The sequence below is a fragment of the Pararge aegeria genome, chromosome 20 (genome assembly GCF_905163445.1).
Source record: "Pararge aegeria chromosome 20, ilParAegt1.1, whole genome shotgun sequence".
NCBI classification, from domain to species: domain Eukaryota; kingdom Metazoa; phylum Arthropoda; class Insecta; order Lepidoptera; family Nymphalidae; genus Pararge; species Pararge aegeria.
Window position 1 is genome coordinate 9,052,179 of NC_053199.1, and position 21,180 is coordinate 9,073,358.

A 21,180-nucleotide genomic window follows, 5' to 3' on the forward strand; every position below is an offset into this window, starting at 1 on the left:
AAACTTGCTTTAACGCTGAAGGAAAACGTCATGAGCAAATCTGCATGCTTAAGGCCTCTCAATGATATCTCAAAGGCGTGTAAAGTCCGCGACATCCGCACTTGACTAGCGAGGTGGACCATGTCCTAAACCTCATTCTGAAAGGTGCCCCGTGCCCTCTAGAGGCCCAGCCCGGTGGTTTGATATTAATGAATATCATTAAGAATGATGGCTCTCTGGGAGGTAAAATAATACTCTGATATAATTTGAATACTCCTTTATAAAATACATATACCTATGTTGCTTTACACAGTTTCTAAGGTGTCGATTCTGCATAGATATTATAATAGTACCTATAAGACTCTAAAATGTTTTTACATTTCATTTATTTTTAGATCTTTCGTTATTCTGTCCAATTAAAAAGAAACATCTGAATAGAGATGTATTGTGTGGTCGTAGTGTTTGTGTTTGTATACTCATTGGTGTGGTCGTCTGCATTTCAAATGTCAAGGTTTCGAAATAATGATCAAAGAGCCTAAGAGGATACAAACAACGATAATGATAGGCAAACTGAACCATAAAAAGTAGAATTAGTATCTGTATCTCAGATTTGTATGGTAATTCTAGCATTAGACCGCGTCATTGACATGATAGCAAACTGCCAATCCTGCTGGACTGGATTGTTCAATGAATTCATTAATTTGGATCGCTAGACTGAAATGCTTCCAGAATTATGTAAATGGCTATTAGCGTGAATATAGGTCGTCAATAGGCGTCACATTAACAAAGAAAGTAAAATATTGTATTTATGTACATGTAGTATGAAAAACGTATTATTATTTATATTCTAAGCGAGATTGGTTATATTTTAATAACCAACTCTGCAAAATCTTTCGATCCGCCATGACCGGTGAAACCCCGAATGACGTCACGTCAACGTTACAATGAAAACCAAAATACTACTTCACAGGCTCGAATTCGGCCCCCCAAATGTGCAGTCGAGCTGAATGCGCTATCATCGATTCAATTTAGTTCAGTTATATTATACTAGCTACTAGCTTATTTCCTTTGGCATATAGCACACCTGTAGTCATTGACCTATAATTGAGCAAAAACTATATTGATACATATTATGATGGTTCAAGCTCTCGGACCCACGGCCAAGCCAATTAATCGATTCCAATCACAGTTATGACACGTCATTAATTTTACTGATCCGAATCAGGAATTTAGCCGGTCGGGCTACTGATTTATTTTTTACAATGATCAGAAATAGGTTTGTCTACTTTACTATTGTTTGATCCATTTTTTATTTAACTTTGACGTCTATAATCGGATAACTCGACTCATATTTTTAAATAGGTATGCTAAAGCCTGTTTGTTTGTCCATCTACCATCAAGTAGCGACAAGCATCGGATTGACCTGATTTATTGCATATATATAAAGATATACAATACAACGTGTACGATGCATGAGTATATTTCATAAGGAATCACCCTGTAAAAATATTAAATCAAACGAAGCATACCATATAATATTAAAACAAACGAATTCAAAACATTCTAAGAGTTTACTTGTGACAACCCTATTGAAGGTAAAAGACCGACACGCACATAGTGACAGGAGTCACATGATTTTAATTTTGCTTGTGATGTTAGGGCTTTTTCTGATTTTTTTCAGCAAAAACTATGGCAGTGTTTTACTCAAAAACTATTTATTAGATTTTCAGTTTCCAAGATAAGTCTCAGAGACAGTACACAATGTACCTCTAAAGCCTGTGAAGTATTATTTCGGTTGTCATTTACACTTTGTATAGTTTCCTATGGGATAGGCAAAGTGTAATTTTAATATTTCTTTTAATACCATAATGCCTGAATGGATTTTCATGAAATAAAGTATTACTACTAGATCTCGAAATAAATCACACAGGATAGTTTTTATCCGACAAAGGCTTGCGGCTAAAAACTTCTAATTGGACAAAAAAAAAACAGAAAATACCGTAAAATTGCTATTCCTAAAAATTAGTAATACGATAAATGCAAAAATGAATTTGTTCGTTTGATGTCAAGATTTCACGCAGCGACATCGCATTTATAAAATATATAGGAAAATAAGGCTGCGGGTAGAGCTAATTATAATGTTAATAAAAGCCTACATTCTAAAGGTTTTGATACTGACCATCGTCTTTTCGTATTTTCGCATAGGTACATGTTAACAATTGCAAGAATCACATATCATGTTCTACCTAAAAGAAAGACCGATTTAAAATTGAAGATAACTGGCATAGAACAGAAATTATCGTTTGGCTCGAATTAAACTTAACAACGAAACAAAATTTTACTGTTTTGTTTTTTAGGCCGTTACATTTTAACACGGCGATTGTCAGCCTAAGTTAGATACCTACCTATACAGGTATATTTTTTACCAATCCGCAAATTGTTTTTTGTGGTTCTGTAACACTTTACAGAATGTTCCTTATTTTTATTCAAGTACTTTTATGCTTCGTTGAGACAGTGGTTAGTGGGTGGTTATTACGGATCACAAGGTCCGGGGCTCGATTACCGGGTCACGTCAAAGTTTTTCTATTAAAGAATTTTCATTACCAGCTTGGAGTGAAATAGGTGGTGACAACGGTTATCATCACTGCATTGCGATAATAGTCGTTGAGCCCACCAATCCACATTGGAGCAGCGTGGTGGGCCTATGCTTTAGAACCGTCTCTCCTATGAGGCCCGTGCCCAATAGTGGGGCGCTAATAGGCTGCGTATGATTAACTAGCTCTCCGTCGACGCTCTGGGGCGACATTGTTAGCCGCAGTTTTACATCTGACAGCTGTCGTATTATAATAAAAATCTGTATCGATATTTAGTTAAATTATTGTAGTGGTAGAGCTTTTTTGAAACCAAGCCGCCAAGTAGCATTGTTGCATTGCTGTGTTCCAGTCTGAAGGACGTGCCCTGTTTACAGGCTTCTGGCGCGACCAGCTTTCTGAGTCCAAGACTGTGGATTCGATTCCCACAACTGGAGAATATTTGTGTGATAAACATGAATGTTTTTCAGTGGCTTGGCGTTTATCTGTATGTCTTTATATATATATTTCTTGTGTGCGTGTGTATGCCACTGAACTCCTTCTAGACGGCTGGACCGATTTGAATGAATTTTTTGATATACGTTTGGGTGGTACCCTGGATGGTTTCGATTCACAAATTAGCGCGACAGATGGCGCTGGAGTCCGCTAGTTTTATATATATTTGACGGCCGAGTGGCGCAGTGGGCAGTGACCCTGCTTTCTGAGTCCAAGGCCGTGGGTTCGATTTCCACAACTGGAAAGTGTTTGTGTGATGAACATGAATGTTTTTCAGTGTTCATCCGTATATTATAAGTATTTATGTGTATTATATTAATAAAAAAAAATTCATCAGCTATCTTAGTACCCATAACACAAGCTACGCTTACTTTGGGGCTAGACGGCGATGTGTGTATTGTCGTAGTATATTTATTTATTATTATAAGTATTTATGTTTATTATTTACAGAATTAAGAAGATACGGAATCCTCATCCAGCGTTATTTCAAGCAGTGCATTGTGTCCATAAACAGAGAAAACGAGTACGACTAACTTCACAACCGTGGAATGTTGCTAGCTCGAAAAAAACCCTTTTCCCATTTTATGGTTACGGTTATAACATTAGAGGCAAAATAATTACTGTCAACTACTAAATTAATGAAGTGACTAACCGCCTGTTCCAGAAACACTACTAAAGTGGAGTGGTTTTTGATGCTTTAATATTAGTCGAGTACACGGTTTCTGAATATTCTTAATTCTGTAGTCGTAGAATATTTATTTTATTTATTTATTTACTTAACATCAGGAAGTCCTTCTATTATTACAAAAAAAAATATATGTAACAGTATTATCACATTCATTATTTTGGAGAATACGCCTGGATGGACGCCGTTTTACGCTAGGAATTTCCAAAATTCTTACGAATGTCTTTTTCCACAGTTTATTTTTAAATTTTGTGTTTTATCCTCCTAAGCATCAAGATAAGTTAAGTTGTTCGGCAACTCGAATCGACCCGTTTTAGGATCAGTGCGTGGGATTTGGAAACAGAGTTATGTTACATTGACTGCCGCGTCGGTATTTTGGGTAGCAAGTTCGACACGATCATGTATCACCAGGTTCTGGGTTCAATTCTCGAATCGATTTTATATAAATAAATAAATAAATATACTACGACAATACACACATCGCTATCTAGCCGCAAAGTGAACGTAGCTTGTGTTATGAGTACTAAGATCTCATGAATATTTTTTTGAATAATATACATACCTACTATACTATATATTATACTTATAATATACGAATAAACACCCAGACACTGATAAACTTTATGTTCATCACACAAACATTTTCCAGTTGTGGAAATCAAACCCTTGGACCTTGGACTACGCCAATCGGCCGACAATTTTTACCTATTAAACTTTCTATAAAAAAATTTAGTAGTACTTACCAGCTCGAAATAAGCAAATAAGCGGTGTTCATCCCCGTCACTTAGCGAATCTATGGATACCAGGTATTACAAACATGTGAAAAACGTTAAAGTCCATTAACCTCTAATGGCGCAGCGTGTTGGGTCTAAGCCCTGTGTGAGAAGGATTGTCTGTGCCCAGCTGTGGGACTTTAATAGGGAAATAAAATATTTTTTCAACGCTATGCAATTCAGTCAGTCAGCCCTAGCTTAATAAACGATAATAAGTCTATTAGTGTTCCACTCCAATCCCTATTCAGTAACTTTTCTTACAGTTGCTATCTGTTAGAAATTACTAAGCTCCTTACAAAATTCACGATATATATACAACTGTCGCTGAGCAATTATGCGTTTTGATTCGAAGACTATCATTTGGCAAAGTTAGAAAAGTTGCTAAATCGGGAATTTGGACATAAGTCTCCTCACGTTCATCTTTAATCCATTACCGGCCTTCTATAAGGCAAAGGAGTCACAACATAAGAAATGGTTTAGGCCATACTGGCCCATACATGGTCTACCAACTGCCGTTTTGCGGATGTAAAGGTTGTAAGCAAAGGTATGGTCACGGAAAGTCACGGAAAAAGGTTTCGGCCACAGTCTACCAACTGCCGTTAGGCAGATAAAAAAGGTTGTGCCAGTCCGTATACAGTGAAGGAAGATAAGTCAGATTAAACGATGTCATCGATACATTTGTATAGAGACAAGATTTACTACAAGATTCGCGTGCACACAATCGAGAAGTCGTTTTCGAGTATGAAATACTTTAACATCAGAGTAAAATAAATCTTATGTCGGTGCGTTAATTAATAATAATAATAATAATAATTTGCCTACAATTCGTTAGCTCTGTCTTTTGACAGAACGTTTGTAAAAGTTTTGACAGAACGTTTAATGACTTTAAACGTTCTGTCAAAACTTTTACAAACGTTCTGTCAAAAGCCAGTGCTTAGTTTTAGGCCTTAACACGCCTTTGGAAACATTATGAAGGACTTTCAGGCACACAAGTTTCCTCACGAATTTTTCGTCACCGTACAAGCAAGTGATTTTCTATTAATAAAAGTTGTAGAAATCGTGCCTGGGATCAAAATCGGATCATCCAGAATGGTGGCAGCATGGTGGTCATAAATATTGACCATAGTGAAAAATCATGTCGTTACTGTTCAGACAAATGAAGCTGAATCGAATTCACTAAGCTCTGAAAGTGCGGAAGCCTTTTTTGTTTGTACTGCCTATTCTTAATATTAGTAGGAAAGTGAAGGCGAACCGCGTCTTCAGTAAACTAAAATGAGCTGTTGACAAACATAACATATTAATTATTGCATATTCGAAGGTGAGCTTGGAATTTACTGTCATAATTTACAATTATTTCCATTGTGCGCTAACCCGGAACAGCTGTTGTCAATAAATGATTGCGGAATAAAATAATAATATGCCTTAAATAGTAGCATATCAAGAATCAAATTATTATAACTGCAGCTCATCACTCATCAGACTATTTTTCCTCTATTAAAATACTTAAAAAGTAATAAAGAATTTGATAACACATGTTGAATTCGATAACTGGGAAAACACACAGTGATTTTTTTCTTCGTAAAACTGTAACCGGGTTAATCTGTCGAATATCTCCTATTAAATAATAATAATAAAAAAAGCAAATTATATTAATATTTTGGTGTCTAAGAAGCATTAATATCTACTTTTAGGCAAGTTTTACTGTGGTCTAACATTCCGAACCTATCATTGTTTCAAATTGCATTCTACCATTGCATAGAACTTTTAAAGCTTTTATTGAAATTAACTTGGGTCACGACTCACCCGCGTATACCTACTAATCGATTTTATTCGCAAATATTTACATTTAATAATTATTTATAATAGTATAGTATTTGTGAGCCAAAATATTACTCTTTATAAATAAAAAACTGATATTACCAACCAGCTTACCAGAAACCGACATAAATTAGCTATAGATATAGCTAATTTATGTCGGCATATCGTCTGCGAAAGGTACAGAGTTCCTTTGTGGGGTTGAGTATACGCTTTTACAACATGATTCCTAAGGTAATTCTGGACCTACCGTTGCATACATTTAAAAAATGTGTAAAAACACATCTAGTACAGCGAGGTTACTATACATTTGATGAATTTCTTAATGAAAAGGTAGAAGAAGGTAGAAGAAGAATAAAAAATCTTTATTGCACATACAATAAGAAAGCAAGGTTAACAAAAAAAACAAAAACGATAGTATACAAGGGCACAAAGGCGGCCTTATCGCTTGAAGCGATCTCCTCTAGACAACCTTTGGTTGAAGAAACATATTATAGAAAGATAGAATGATAGATTAGAAGCAGCCAGCTTCGCTCTCATAAAAAAATGATTGTAGATGTTGATGTTGGAAAAGAGTTTCTTGTCGGCTCTTCTCGGTAGAATTGCTTTCCGAACCTATTCACGCAACCTCAATGCCCCTGTTTATTAAGTGCTTGTGACTATGTTTTGAAAGTAGTACCTAATTCCTATAAAGCTGGGCTTTGGTGATCGCAGTAGAAATTAAACCTAGCAGAGGATGCTTCTGCACGTTATTCTCTTATACTCTTAGTGGCCGCGGGAAGAGGGGTGGTGACAAATATACTCTGATCTGCCGTCTCGACACGGCCGAAGCACTAAGCAATATGTATATTTAGCTTAACACGTGTCTTGATTTGCGTAATAATGTCAATGATTAAACTATACGTTTTAAAGGTTTACTCAATATTCATTAATAGTAGATTCTACTCTAAACTTTTATGTTTCATGTCTGCAGAGCGTCCCATGACAGCAAACGTTTTGATAAAATGCGAATATTGCTGCTTAATTTTGATTATTTATTTATTTGTGTACCTTCTTCATCATTCAAGACGTGCTTACCTTCAACTTAATTACCTATACCTTAACATTAAACAAGTAGGAACATTCAAATCAGTAGGATTATTCTAATATTAGGTACATATTAGAATTATTCTGCTATAGATCATAGCAATAGGAATCGTGCATTTCTAATAAAAAGTAGTATATTAGAAAAAGTAGACTATACCAACGACTTCAAGTGTTTGGGTGTTTATATGTATATTATAAGTATTTATGTATATTATTCATAAAATTATTCATGAGTTATCTTAGTACCCATAGCACAAGCTAACGCTTACGGGACTAGAGGGCGATGTGTGTATTGTCGTAGTATATTTATTTATTTTATTTATTTGTTTATTTATAATATCAATGTCCATGATACTCTTCAGCCCATTAACTGTCCTCGTGCAAAACAACAACGTCATATATTGCTTGTAATTAGTTTAAGCGAACAAACACAGTTTACCATTTATAATATAAGTAAGGATGAAGCACTCTTCGCGCTCGCGCCAAACTTTACAAAGTAGATGCTACAAAAAATCCAGGGAACAAAGAACTCTCAATATGAAAGTATTAAATGGCTATATCAGTCTAGCCGGGTTTCATTAGGCAGGAACATCTGCCGCGACGCATTAGTATGTTGATGAGGCAATCGCGATCAGTCGGGATATAACGTGATTTATATAGGGTGTGAGGGCTGCCAGAGAAATTGAATAAACTAATAACGTTTGAACTTTTTATGAAGGTTTTTAGCTTGAATAGGTACCTACTGATTGGTTGCTTAACTTATAATACCACTCAGCTTTTTAGTATAGAGACACAAAAGCACTTTCTCTCTATCTCTTCCACTTTTTACTTAAAAACTGCAAAATTGAAAACGCAGTTTTTCAGGGTTTTCAACTTTGCTCAGCTCAATTTTAAGAACGGCATCGAAGACAAAATATATCTAGACAATACATAGATAATATTATTTTATGAAAACGTGCCAGGAAGCTACTCTGTTTGATTTTTAAGGCCTCTATTGTTATATATGTAGCCGGGCATCGCATCCACACAGCCCCGGAGAGGTCATCGACACGTCATCATCCGACGGGTAGCGAAAGGTTTCATTATTATTTTGGGACTACAGGTTTAAATTGGTAATGAATGAAAGTAAAACGAAAAAAATTAAGTTTATCCTATTCATCCATTTTTCCTATTCTCATGTCCTGTCAACATTCATACGATATAAACGGCATTGTTGTTAAAATCATAAAATATTTAAATATTTTCAATCTTAGAAACATTTGAGAGTTTACTTAACACCCGTTTATAATTGTTTTCACTATTCACTGACTGTATTATGGAAATTAAGCTTAATTTGCTTTACTCCGCGAAAAATGTCTTTTGGCGGAATACCTAAATCAATTAATTTATCATGGAATTCCGCAAAGTTACGCCTTCTTCTATCCAATATACTGTTCACCATTTTGAACAGTGAACTAGGGCTCTAAGACAGTACAGTAGCTGTCTATGCGCTCAGAGTGACTCAGTAAGCAATGGAGGCAGCTATGCTCGGAGCAATCTCTACGTCATAAAATTATAAGGATATCAACGAGTTGCGACTCTAAAGTGGCAATGGGTGGGGCCGCATAGAAAGGAGGATCGATGGACGTTGTGCAGAAGTTGGGTTCCCAAGATGCTACAGTCTCCACTCCAGCATCTTGGGACCCACAGGCGATCCCGCACCGGAAAGCGCAGTCTTGGTAGATCCCCCTCTGTGTTTACACGACGTTACGCGAGTCGCAGGGATCGCTGGCAACAAGACCGTGGAATGTAGAAGTACTCAGACCGTATGAACTAATTCAATATAATCATCCTGCTATGGACAACTAGGGAGAAAAATATGCAAAAGCGACATCTCGATTGGCACCCGAACGTTACGGCATTCGATGTGCGCCATCTATCGGTGTAAGTCTTACGTAGCGGCACTTTACCACACCGCACAGTGTTTATACGAAGACACGCCCAGGCTAGCACGTCGTCATCATATGCAACTAGATGGCGTTACTAGTTCCAAAAATTAATTTTCCTGAAAAGATGTAGTTGTTTTAAATACCTACTTGTTGTTCTTTTATACTCATGCTAATGCCATGATGAGTTCCGTTATAACACAATTTATCATGTTAATCTATGCTTTCAAACATATTATGTAAGTTTATAATAATATAATAGTTTCAATGTTTCACATTCTCCTTCATTTCACTTCATTTTATGAAACAAAGATTAATGATTATTAAAGATATTTTATCGAAGTTACTATATTTTTGTCCACGACTTCAAGCGTGTTTTTTTCAGTTTCTTGGCCGAATTTTATATTTTCGTTTTACTGCTGTTTTAAAACATAAAACTTTTATTACTTAACGAACGTAGGTACTAACTACTAAGGTGCAAGATTTAACCCAAAGACTAAAACAGCCCTTATGTTTTTCCTAACATAAAAATTGTTTTAATATATGTAAATAGGACCCAATTTTTAATATTATTACTTACAGTCCTTGATTATATAGCTAATACCTGTAGCTTTGTCACTGCTTTCCAACAACTTTGTGTTTATGCTCTGGTGGTAAAGACCAGTGCCTGATCCAAGCGCGGAGCCCGTAGCAAATTATTTAAAAGAGCCCTTGATCTGCTATGGGTTCCTAAGTATAAAGTGGTAAAAATACAATTCAATACTCAATATGTATCTTAAATGCAATACGTATTTGCTATCTATAGGTTATAATTTTGTGGGTAGTTAATAATGTAGTAATTTATATATGCGTGGGTGTGTACGTGGGTGTGTGCTTGTGCGTGTGCGTGTGCGTGTCTGTCAGTCAGTCACTCAGTCAGGCAGAGATGAGTGCTTTTAAATATGCGGGGCTCTCTTTCGCGTGGGGCCCATAGCAATTGCTACTCTTGCTACGTGGTTAATCCGGCACTGGTAAGGACTTCAGTCTCCCTTTCGGAGAGAACCGTGACGATCCCCAGCACTGAATTTCAGCAATTTAAAAAGATATGTGCGTTTTCAGCAATAAAATAGAACTCCTAGGTGAAGTGAACAAGACCTAAATCCTTATTATTCCGTACCCAACCCCTGCAGTTGGCCGGTAATTTGGATAATTAGGTACACCAGCAGATAAGCCATTCTAAATATTAATTTCCTCGAAAACAATTTAAAGATCCTTCTGCAGTGTGTTATAATATAAAAATGACACGGAAATCTTGAGGCTAGCAGAGCACAAAACGGATTATTTATTAGTGAGATGGCTCATCAAGATGAGTAGCGCTTTCATAGAGCTGAGAGTCGCAGGAGGACAGCACTTCACTAGTAGGGGCTTTCTAAGAAGCTTAATTTAATTTGGAGTTGTTTTGAAATAATGGTTATGTGGGGATAATAAGACATCATGCTAGTTGATCTGAATAATTAAACCTAAAACTTTTCTTATTTTACAATCAAATGCATGTTCTTAAAACCATGTTTACCATGCTAGATTACTAGGATAGCATGTGCGACTTCATTTAAGAACCGATTTAAAGAATCGACCATGGATCATTCAGACAAATAATTGTAGGTTATATTATGATTCTAATCGCAGTCCGTACTTTTAATATAAATGCGAATGTTAGTCTCATCGTTTGATTGTTTGTATTTTCATCTATCGAAATTAGCTTATAGACTATAGACCTATAGCTAATAATAATAAATAGATTGCGTCCTAGAGATGAACCAAAAATAAATTTAATCCTGGCAAATCTCCAGGAAATAATACCTTTTTTTGTCACTACAAGACCATATAAATGATGATGCAGTCTAAGTTGGTAGCGGGTTAATCTGTTAGGGAGCGTGGTAGTCATACTCGGTTTCTACGCGACATCGCACCGGACGACTAAATCTCTTAGCGGCACATCTTTGTCGGTAGGGTACCTACGCTTTGTTACGGCTACACAGCTCGATTGTGCATGTATATAGCTTGCAAAAAGTAGCGGTTCTTGCGGAATTTATAAATATTATACATATCCATACTAATATTATAAATGCGAAAGTAACTCAGTGTGTTTGTTTGTCTGTCTGTCTGTCTGTTTGTTATCTTTTCACGACTGAACGTTCTGAAATAATCCTATGTTTTTAAAGCTAATACATGGAAAACGGCATTTAGGTTATCAGCTTTAAATAACTTAGCTTTAACAACCAAAAAACTGTATAATTTATTTTGAACAGAATGAACGTTTCTACTGATTCTTTTTATTACTAAGTCGACAAAACTGAACCAAAAAATAGGTTTATTTTAAAGTATATACATCAGAGAGAAACCAAAATTCACATTTAGATCAATAATTATGAATGGGATAATAATACAGGGATGCGTATGTACAATTGATCAGAAGTGTGAATCGTGGAAACTGGCCCAGTAGAAGAAGGAAAAATGAGGGATATGAATTAAGGTGGTCAAAGTAGGACTGCAGCATATGGAATGAACGAATGCTTTGAAACTTCGGTAATACTAAACATCCTATAATTCAAAAATTCTAAATTCAGAATTGAAAAATGTTTTATTCATGTAGACCTTAATATATGAACTTACTACTACTTTAACTTGTGCCACAGGCACCTATGAAGCGTTCATAAATTTAACATGTTACACTAATGTTAGTGATGGTGATAACTGCAGTGGTGAACTTAAAATTGAAGCTAGGAGGGTTCTAAGTGCGCCCTGGTCTAAGAACAGCCCACAACAAAACATAAATAAACGCCACATTAAACATATTAAAGTAGTATGGAAACAGACAGACGGCAGACAGGCAGACAGACAGGGCAGTCAGACAGACAGGGCAGGCAGACAGGGCAGTCAGACAGACAGGGCAGACAGACGGGGCAGATAGGCCAGGTCAGACAGACATGGCAGACAGCCAGACAAGGCAGACAGACAGGGCAGACAGACAGGGCATGCAGACAGGGCAGACATACTGACAGGGCAGACAGACATGACAGACAGACAGGGCACACAGATAGGGCAGACATACAAACAGGCGGAAGGACAGTTTTACCCTTTGGTTACGGAACCCTAAAAACAAAACCAATGCGGATAAAGTTAGTGAGAATATAAATACTACGAAGAATATAATACGTTATCATACCGATATTTGTTTACAACAACTTTCCGTAGCTTATATTTGTTCTCCTGCAGAATCTTAAGGCGAGCACAGACTGAAATGAACCCTTTGTTACTCGTCACTGAGATGAGTCATCTAGATAAGTAGGTAAAGCTTTCAGTGAACTACATCCTCAAAGAAGGACACTTCGTGGACGCGAGTTTTCTAAAGAGCTCTCTATGGTTTTAAATTCCTGTAGCTATTTGACATAACTACCTACCGCTATTTGTTAATGTAAAGCCTTTATGTTTTATTTATCAAAAGCTTTAGGGGGATGGGTGATATACGCCTGATATTTAAAAAAAAGAGTGGGTGATTGATGTTGCAGTCTCTAACGCTACGTAACTAGTTAACCTGTAATTCAATTCAAAAATAACTCAATATTCCCTGTTGACAAGAATGGCAGTAAATATTGAGTTAAGCCAGCACGAATGATTTAATCTACGATCCGAAGATTTTGGATTTGATTGATTTTTTATTAACATCGAAAAATAGTTCATTCACAATATTGTGTCTACGCATAAAGAGATGTGTTAAGAGTGGAACTGATTTTTTGAGGGAAGTTGATTTTTTTATACTTTTCAGTGACCCGTGATTATATCCATGTCCATGTCAAAATCGACGGTTAATTTAACTTCTTTAACTTAAGAGCTAAGGCTTTATCGGTCAAGCCCTCTCCAAACTTTTTTTTACATGGCCCTTTCTTTCACATCTGACTTCTCTATAAGTCCCTAACCCAACCTTTCGTCCCAGTCTTTGTCGTCCTCTATTTTTCCCTCAATTATACTTTTAAATACTTACGTATTAACCCTAGGGCCAAAAGGGTCATGGCCCGACACATGACAGCAGAAGTTAGACGATGTACTTTTTATCCCGGAAAATGTTTTAGTTCCTATGCGATAGAGCTTTACCGTGATTCAAATAATAAATATAAACTCTCCGCGCCTAAACATATACTTTTGCATTTATAACATTAGTGGGGCAATAGGGATACAGTCAATACGAAAAAGTACAGCGGACGAAGTCGTCTGCAATTCTAGTATTGAATAGATGTTTCAGTTTCCTGCTTCGTAGCCTAAAAGCCTGTTTAGTTTCTTCATTCATTATCATCATTCGAATCCATAAACTGCTGGATTTTTTTTTTCATTTATGGGGCGGCAAATCTTACTGGCCCAGGGCGCTGAGTCTTTTATTAATATTTATGGGTTTCGTTTAAATATTTAGAGTGACTATTACCTACCTGTGATCCGGTGCTGAACTCGTCAGTAGGCGGTTCCCGGGCGAATCTCTCGAACTTGAAGCTGTTCGAGCGATACAACTCGTTGTCCTCTCGGGAACGGCGACCGCGGCAGAAGCGCCGGGTGATTGAGGTGTGTCTGTAATTTTAAGGAAGATTGTTTGTTAATCAAGGTTTAAAAGCTAGCGAATGTACGCCGGTGCATATTATACCTACCTATACGACACTTATACGAGGACACACCAAAAACCAAGTATGTGAAGGCAAACTAAATTTTCGCCAAGGAAAATGTTTACGAAAACGTAACGTTACGTGACATCTTTAATCTTTACGCTCCCAACCAAACTTGTAATTAAAATTATAAAGTCACCATCTCTTGAGGATGCTCCGATGTCGGAGCAAAACTAACGTACATTGCCTGATCTGTTATTTGTAGCGCATTGTATTCAGGCTTGATTCATACGATCTATTTACTTATTAGGTGGGTAGGTAAAAAATATTTCAGAAGTCGGTTTTATGGTTAAATTTTTTTCTATCTGGTGTGACTCTGAATGAGAGCAGACCCGTTTCCTGTAATGGTTTGATGATGAGGATTATATTATTCTTTTGCCTAATTTACTTGGCATCTGACCTCCGTAAACTAAATTAGAGCATGAGAGACGACGTCATGGGTAAGTCGCCTTTTCGTACAAGCGATCACTGACAAAATCTTAAGACGCCGTTTGGTTTCTGGCTTAACGTGATTTTGACCTAACTAAATTATGTAGTAGGTACTTACTAGTTGTTGACCGGCGAATGTGAATCGAACAATAGGCTTATGACAAGCGTAAATCTTGCGATATTTGCTATCAAGCGTCACTTTTTTATTGTAACCGAAAGCTACGTTTGCCAGCAGTGATCGCAAAATTTACGCCTGTCTAAGCATATCGTAAGATACGTCATCACCCAGCTGGTCAAAAATTAGTACTACTAATTAATCGGATTTGAAAAATCTTGCAATTTCATAGCCGAAATCTTGAACTTGTTCGAAAGCATAAACAAAATGTTCTTAAACTTTTTTCATTATGACTGTTAGAGCGGGTGAATTGATTTTAATGCGCCTTTTGCAAGCAGATAGAACCGAACAGAGGAGTTTCAACTCTAAGGTAACAACGTGAGATTTTTACCTACTTATTCGATCGCGAGGAATTAACTACGATTTATATGGTATAGAATTCGTTACAATACTGGGAAACCATACTTGTCACTAGATAGCGCTCTTTCTAAATCGTTCCTTATAAATAATAAATAAATGTAAATGTACTACGACAATACACACATCGCCATCTAGCCCCAAAGTAAGCGTAGCTTGTGTTATGGGTACTAAGAGGACTGATGAATATTATTATGAATAATATACATAAATACTTAGAATATACATATAAACACCCAGACACTGAAAAACATTCATGCTCATCACACAAATAATTTCCAGTAGTGGGAATCGAACCCACGGCCTCCGGCTCAGAAAGCAGGGTCGCTGCAAACTGCGCCAATCGGCTGTCAAATCGCAGTTAACTTTCACGCGATCGAATACGAGTAAGTAAACGTAGTACGTAAGGCAAAAAATCTCACCCTTGGCACTCTTAACAACAGCTAGTATGGTGACATAAATCAATGAATTGATCTGGACTGCTATCTATTAAAATATCTTATAATAATAATAATTGACAATGGAATAGTCATTATATCCAATCAGTGATCTGCATTTTGCAATCGCATTGGGTTGATTGGCAGCGCACAGCGCAGATTGCATATTATATAAAGCAGCTTTTACAAATACAAACTTTTTCAGTGTCTATTCGAACAGTATTTTCCATTGAGGCAAATAATGACGAAAGGATATTATCGACGATAGTCCGATTAATGAGTGTCGTACTTATACAAGCAAAGTAGTTTTGCGACTATCTAGAGCTATCAATGTCGACATTCAAATCTCGAGAACTGAAAGATGCTAGGGTCCAATGTGCCTCGCACCGGAAACAAAACACTTCACAAAAACCATCCACTATAAACAGAGCAACACTTTGCAGGTCATGCTAGGAATAGTTACGTCCAACAAAGTACCGCAATAAACCTCAGGCGTTAAGCCTCATGTGACTGTTATAACTCCAGCAATCAAGCCCTTCAGACAGGAACACAGCAATCTTGCTTGGCGGCAACAATGAGCATGCCGACTTTCCCAGGACGAACTCTGTTACAAAAAGCTTATACTACTACGACGGTGATGCAACGTAAAAATGGCATTGCGACGCCGCAACGTAGACGCAGCGCCGCAGCGTCGTAACGATGACAATTTTTTTCAGGAAGACCAGATGCAAGAAATAGCCTTTTGGGCAACACATCTTGTGGACACGCCGTTACTTAGTAGTCCATCAAATTAAGTGGATAAAACAAATCTCAAAGAGTCGCCTCCACAACACCGTAGAATTTGTAAATCGTAGGGATTATAAATAACCCATTTTCAATACTTGACCTATTTTCAATAGTCAGTCAAAAGCTGGTCTTTATGATGTTTTTTTTTCTTATTAAAGAGTTTGTTCAACAGTGAACATGGACTCATTCATAACTAAGTTCACATACACATTATTCTCTTCATAGTTATATATATATCATTTTGTATAGCCAAAGTACAGCAATCTAGTTTCCTTGAAAGCGGAGAACCAAAACGCTGTTAAAAATACCAACATGTATGACTGTTGATGTTTGGCAATTGCTAATCTGTCGGGACCAAAGGATGGATTGTCGAATGACAGAGATAATATGTGCCCTGCCCTTCGCGACTTAAGCTTTGCAATTTTCTGCACTATTTCACTCACACTGGTTCTTCTCAAATTCTACTTATATCATAAATGCGACAGTTCGTAAGGATGGGCGGATGGATGTGGGATACTGTTTCCCGCAAAAACTACTAAACCAATTTAACAAAAATTGACTGTTCTCATGTAAAGCCAAAAGACGACGACTAAGCCGCGAGCAACAGCTAGTCATATAGGTAAATCTCCTCATTCCTAATTTGATCAGGTGGAGATACTCCAAGCATAGTTCTGTCGAACCCCCGCAGAGTAACTGTCTAGTTTTTCTTAACAAGCAACCATATTTTAAGTACATTATTATGATCGAAAGCCTTAGTAGGTGACACAGGCGCCTTCCCTCATAGGATACGGGATTTTTGACTGACCTTTTTGAAGACCCTGCTCCAATGCGGGTTGGCGGGCTGGCAGTGCTTAACTTGCTGCATCACAAATATTTTGCGAGTACAAAATTTGCAGCGACACGTTCGTGTAGCCGACCCTTGCGTCAAGTGGAAATTTTCGCGCAGTCTACCGTAATTTTTATCCCTACCGCAAACAGGTAACAAAATAGGGCACTGTTTGCGATGCATATAAGTGTGATTCATGGGATATATTGTACATTACACTAACATAGACAGAAAATCTAACAGACACTTCCATAGACATCGGAGTTCGATAGTTAAAAGATGAGATATTTATAAAATCCTCAGAACAATTAATATTTTTAATAATTTCTTAATACGGCAAAGTTTCATACAATTGATGAATTATTGCTTATTTGCTGGTTTGTTTGGGTAGGTCACCACAAACCTCCTACAATCTGACAAAATTGTCGTTACAAAATACCTTTAAACAATTAGTGTAAGATTGTCATTGAAAAGTGTAATACAGTCTTTGAAAGTGTACAACGATTCGACTGAAATAGAGAATAAGGAGCCTGTTAGCCCCACACTGACGAGCTGCAGCCACAGATTTGAATGAGAGCTTTGTACTCGTAATTATGCAACTCAGACGTCCAATTACTTTACGAAGTTAGATAGGAAGGTACCGTCAAGGGATTTCATCCTCGGATTTGATACCGTGTATAGGCCTTGTACTATTATGTCTAGTCTAACATCTGATATATTTTATACCATAAAATGAGCTGTAAATTTTTAGTTTATTTATACTCTTTTTTGCACACTACAAGTTAAAAAAAAACAGAAGAAGAATAAAAAAAAAAACACAGAAGCACTATAAAAAAGCAGGGCTCAGGCTAGGTTCGCTTAGTAGCGAACCTCTGCCAGGCAATCTTAGAATAAGGAAAACATGAGGATAAAATACTGCAGGTTGTGCATAATTAAAAAAAAAAAGTACATACGAATAACTACGTACCTACTAGGTAATACTTGAACTAGATAACACAAATAGAATCATACATAAAATAATAAATATTAAAAAAACTAATATATACTTTAACATATAATAAAAACATAAAGAACAGTAAATACTAATACGAGTCGTCTCTAATGTTTAACTATAGTGATTTTGACAGCTTTAGTTTATCACATGCGTCGTCTAATCGTTCGAAACGTAGGGTTAGACTGACGTCAACGACCTCAAATTTTTTAGTATGACAGCACCAATGTGACTATTGCAATGCTTTCTTGATCGGCTAAAACTGTTTATTTACAAGCTAAAATAGTTTTTTGTTTTTTTATATAAAGATATGAACTATGCGTGCTTAATCGATCTAGAAGGATTACACCATAAATTCAGCTAATAACGCGAACGTCAATTGCAATCATTCTAATCACAATTTTTTCAACCGACCTCTGGTTTCATCATCAGATGCGAAAGATTGACGAAATTCTTCGTTCTAAGATCGTGTATAATTGATTACGATACACAAAGGTCTAAAATATTTTTAAAGGACCTAACAGCTGAAGTAAAAGAAAATTGTGCTTCATGTATTTTGAAATCGGATGGGCATACTACATTATTCTTGATTCAAGTGGTTTATTGCCCATGTTGCACTATGCTGGCAATAATACAGGCGTTATTCCTATGATCAAGCTGGTTAAAATATTGATAAACCTAATTTTCTTGAATCTTTTCATAAGCTTCCTATAAATAAACAATTTTTTGTCATACAATATATAATTATATTAACCACTCCTACTTAAGACGATTACCGCGAAAAATAGGAGAATCTGTATTGTGTAATTTCAATCTTAATACTCCACACCAAACAGATCTTCGACAATGGAGTCCAATCCTCAGTTGATGTTGACTTCACAATGAATCATTGTTAAGACAATTAATTAACTAACAATTATCAATACTTCTTATTGACTTAAAATTTACTATATTATTATACTTAAAATTTAGTATATCACCAGGATTACTGATTACACTGTAATAATATCATGGTAACCTTCACCTAATGGGCAAATCGTGTCTCTCCTAATACCGAAATCTTTGACAACTTATAGCAGAACTGTCGTGTTAGGTTAGGACTTTCGATGCATTAATTTGATACTGACAAAAATATCTAGTTATGTTCAGGTCGAGGAGTAGTCGAAGAACAAAGGTATTCACAGGTTGATTACATAGTATATCATATGAAATTGAATTTAAATAGGAAAAAGCACTTACCTAGAATCACTGGAATGTAACGGCCATTGAATCCCAAATATCTTTAACTTAGCTGGGGGTCGACGTTTCTGCTCTGTCCGAGCGTTGTCCTCCACAGGTGGAGTATGGTGCCTTCCACCTGATGATGCCCTGGTACCACTCCTCCGACGTCGGCGTCGCCTCCTCTCGACCAAGATAAAGTTATCCCCGTTGCGTATAATATACGAGGAACGAAGCGTCGAGTTCTCCTCCCCTTGTCTCTGTCTTATCAAGTCAGCTGTTCTTAACGTATGGATATTTTGGTACTCAGCCTCTGGCGGAGCAGACGTGGTCACTTCTCGGCTAGTCCCACTTCCATCCCGTTTCTTGCGGGAGGAATGGAGGCCGACTCGACGCCAAACCTTTTCCATGAATCCGTATTTCCTGTCATCCCATTATATTTTGTCCCCGCCTAATTGCACTCAACACAAGTGCTTCACACAAACTCTGTCATTAACAATTAACGTTGAATCAACACATAAGTCCGATAATAAAATTGATACAGCTATTCCTGTTCACGTCAATAGAAATGATAAACGCAATAAATCACTTAGGGTTCACCCACTCATTGTCATTGTTCACAAGATAAACGTCTCTCCAAACTGCACTCCCTGTGGATATTTGCGGTTAGAACGTTTATAAAGCATATCACCGGCGTTTTACAGAAATCAGGGCGTTAATCATTAATCGCTTTTATTAAGACGTACTAGGTTAGTGGATTGAGGGGAGCGAATAACTTGTTTTTTGACATCACATTTGGTAAGGTCCCGGCCCTATAGACAGGGTGCGGGTGCACGGTTTACGCATGCGCAGTCCCCCTCGCCTATATCCCTCGCCCGAGAGAAGTTCCAAAATGGCGGACCACCAACCCCCCTTCCTGTTATTGAATATCTAATTTTATCCGTGCATTTGATGTAGCTATACGGGAACTGAGGTGCGTTTAATCTGGACTACTTATAGTAAACTCTTTCGATCGTTATGTGGGTTAATACTATTCAATACCCGGGGGGCGGTCGCGTAGCAGCATTTTCATTGCGACACGTGTCTCCTGTTGCCGGCTACTTATCTTACACACGGAATAGTTAGAAGCTGACTGACTATACAATAAATACACAACCAAAACACTTCAGCTCTTCAAATAGGATTTACTTGAGTTGGTTGTCTTGAAATAAATAATGGCTTAGTTATCTAGCTTAAACTAGAATTTTTCTCTAAATCCATCAGTGCCCAGCTGTGGGACAAATAAGAATAATGATGATTATGTAATATTAATTTTAAGTTAGGATGAAATCAAATAGTCCCCATTTTATTTGTGCTTAGTGATGAATTGACCGTAGCCATCAAGATATTAGGAACACCTACTTGCATTTTAAATAAATGGTATTTAATAATCAAATTAGCAGACCCGCATTAAACTCGCGAATAGGTACGAGTAGGTAAGCATAGGAATAAGGAGAACACAAAAATAATACATTTATAATTATTGTATAAATGTACAAAATATAATGGAATTACTCTTAAAACCTACCTTAAAATTAAAACTCAAAAAAAAATGTATCTATAAACAAAATAATAGTAACAGTTTATGGCTGAAGCAGCTGTTTTAAAAGTAGTATTGCAACCCAAGCGTCAAACCGCAAACCGCTCTGGTTAAAGACCGCCAAAACTTCTTTAACCAGCATGGTGGGTCATCAATCAATATCCTATAACTGTCCACTGCTGGACTAAGGGCCTCTCCCAACGGGAGGGTTTGCCCATTATCATCACTCTTGGCCGACGGGTTGATGATCGCAATAGATGGTAGGTAGTAGTAGTACAGAGGACGCTGCTGCCCGTTCTCTTGGCGTAGTATATTGTGTAGAATACTTATCTTACCAAAAGGATA

At 37.0% G+C, this 21,180-nt stretch overlaps 1 protein-coding gene across 1 annotated transcript in view; it reads right to left on the minus strand.

Annotated features, from left to right (window-relative positions):
- Positions 1–19,669, minus strand: part of LOC120632479 (serine/arginine repetitive matrix protein 1) — a 246,548-nt gene extending 226,879 nt beyond the window's left edge. Inside the window, exons 1-2 of the mRNA XM_039902263.1 lie at positions 19,278–19,669; positions 13,810–13,945 (exon numbers count right to left, since the gene is read on the minus strand). Coding sequence (XP_039758197.1) covers positions 13,810–13,945; positions 19,278–19,666 — 525 coding nt within the window. The 5' untranslated portion in view covers positions 19,667–19,669. The remainder of the gene's footprint in view (positions 1–13,809; positions 13,946–19,277) is intronic.
- Between the last annotated feature and the right edge of the window lie 1,511 nt (positions 19,670–21,180).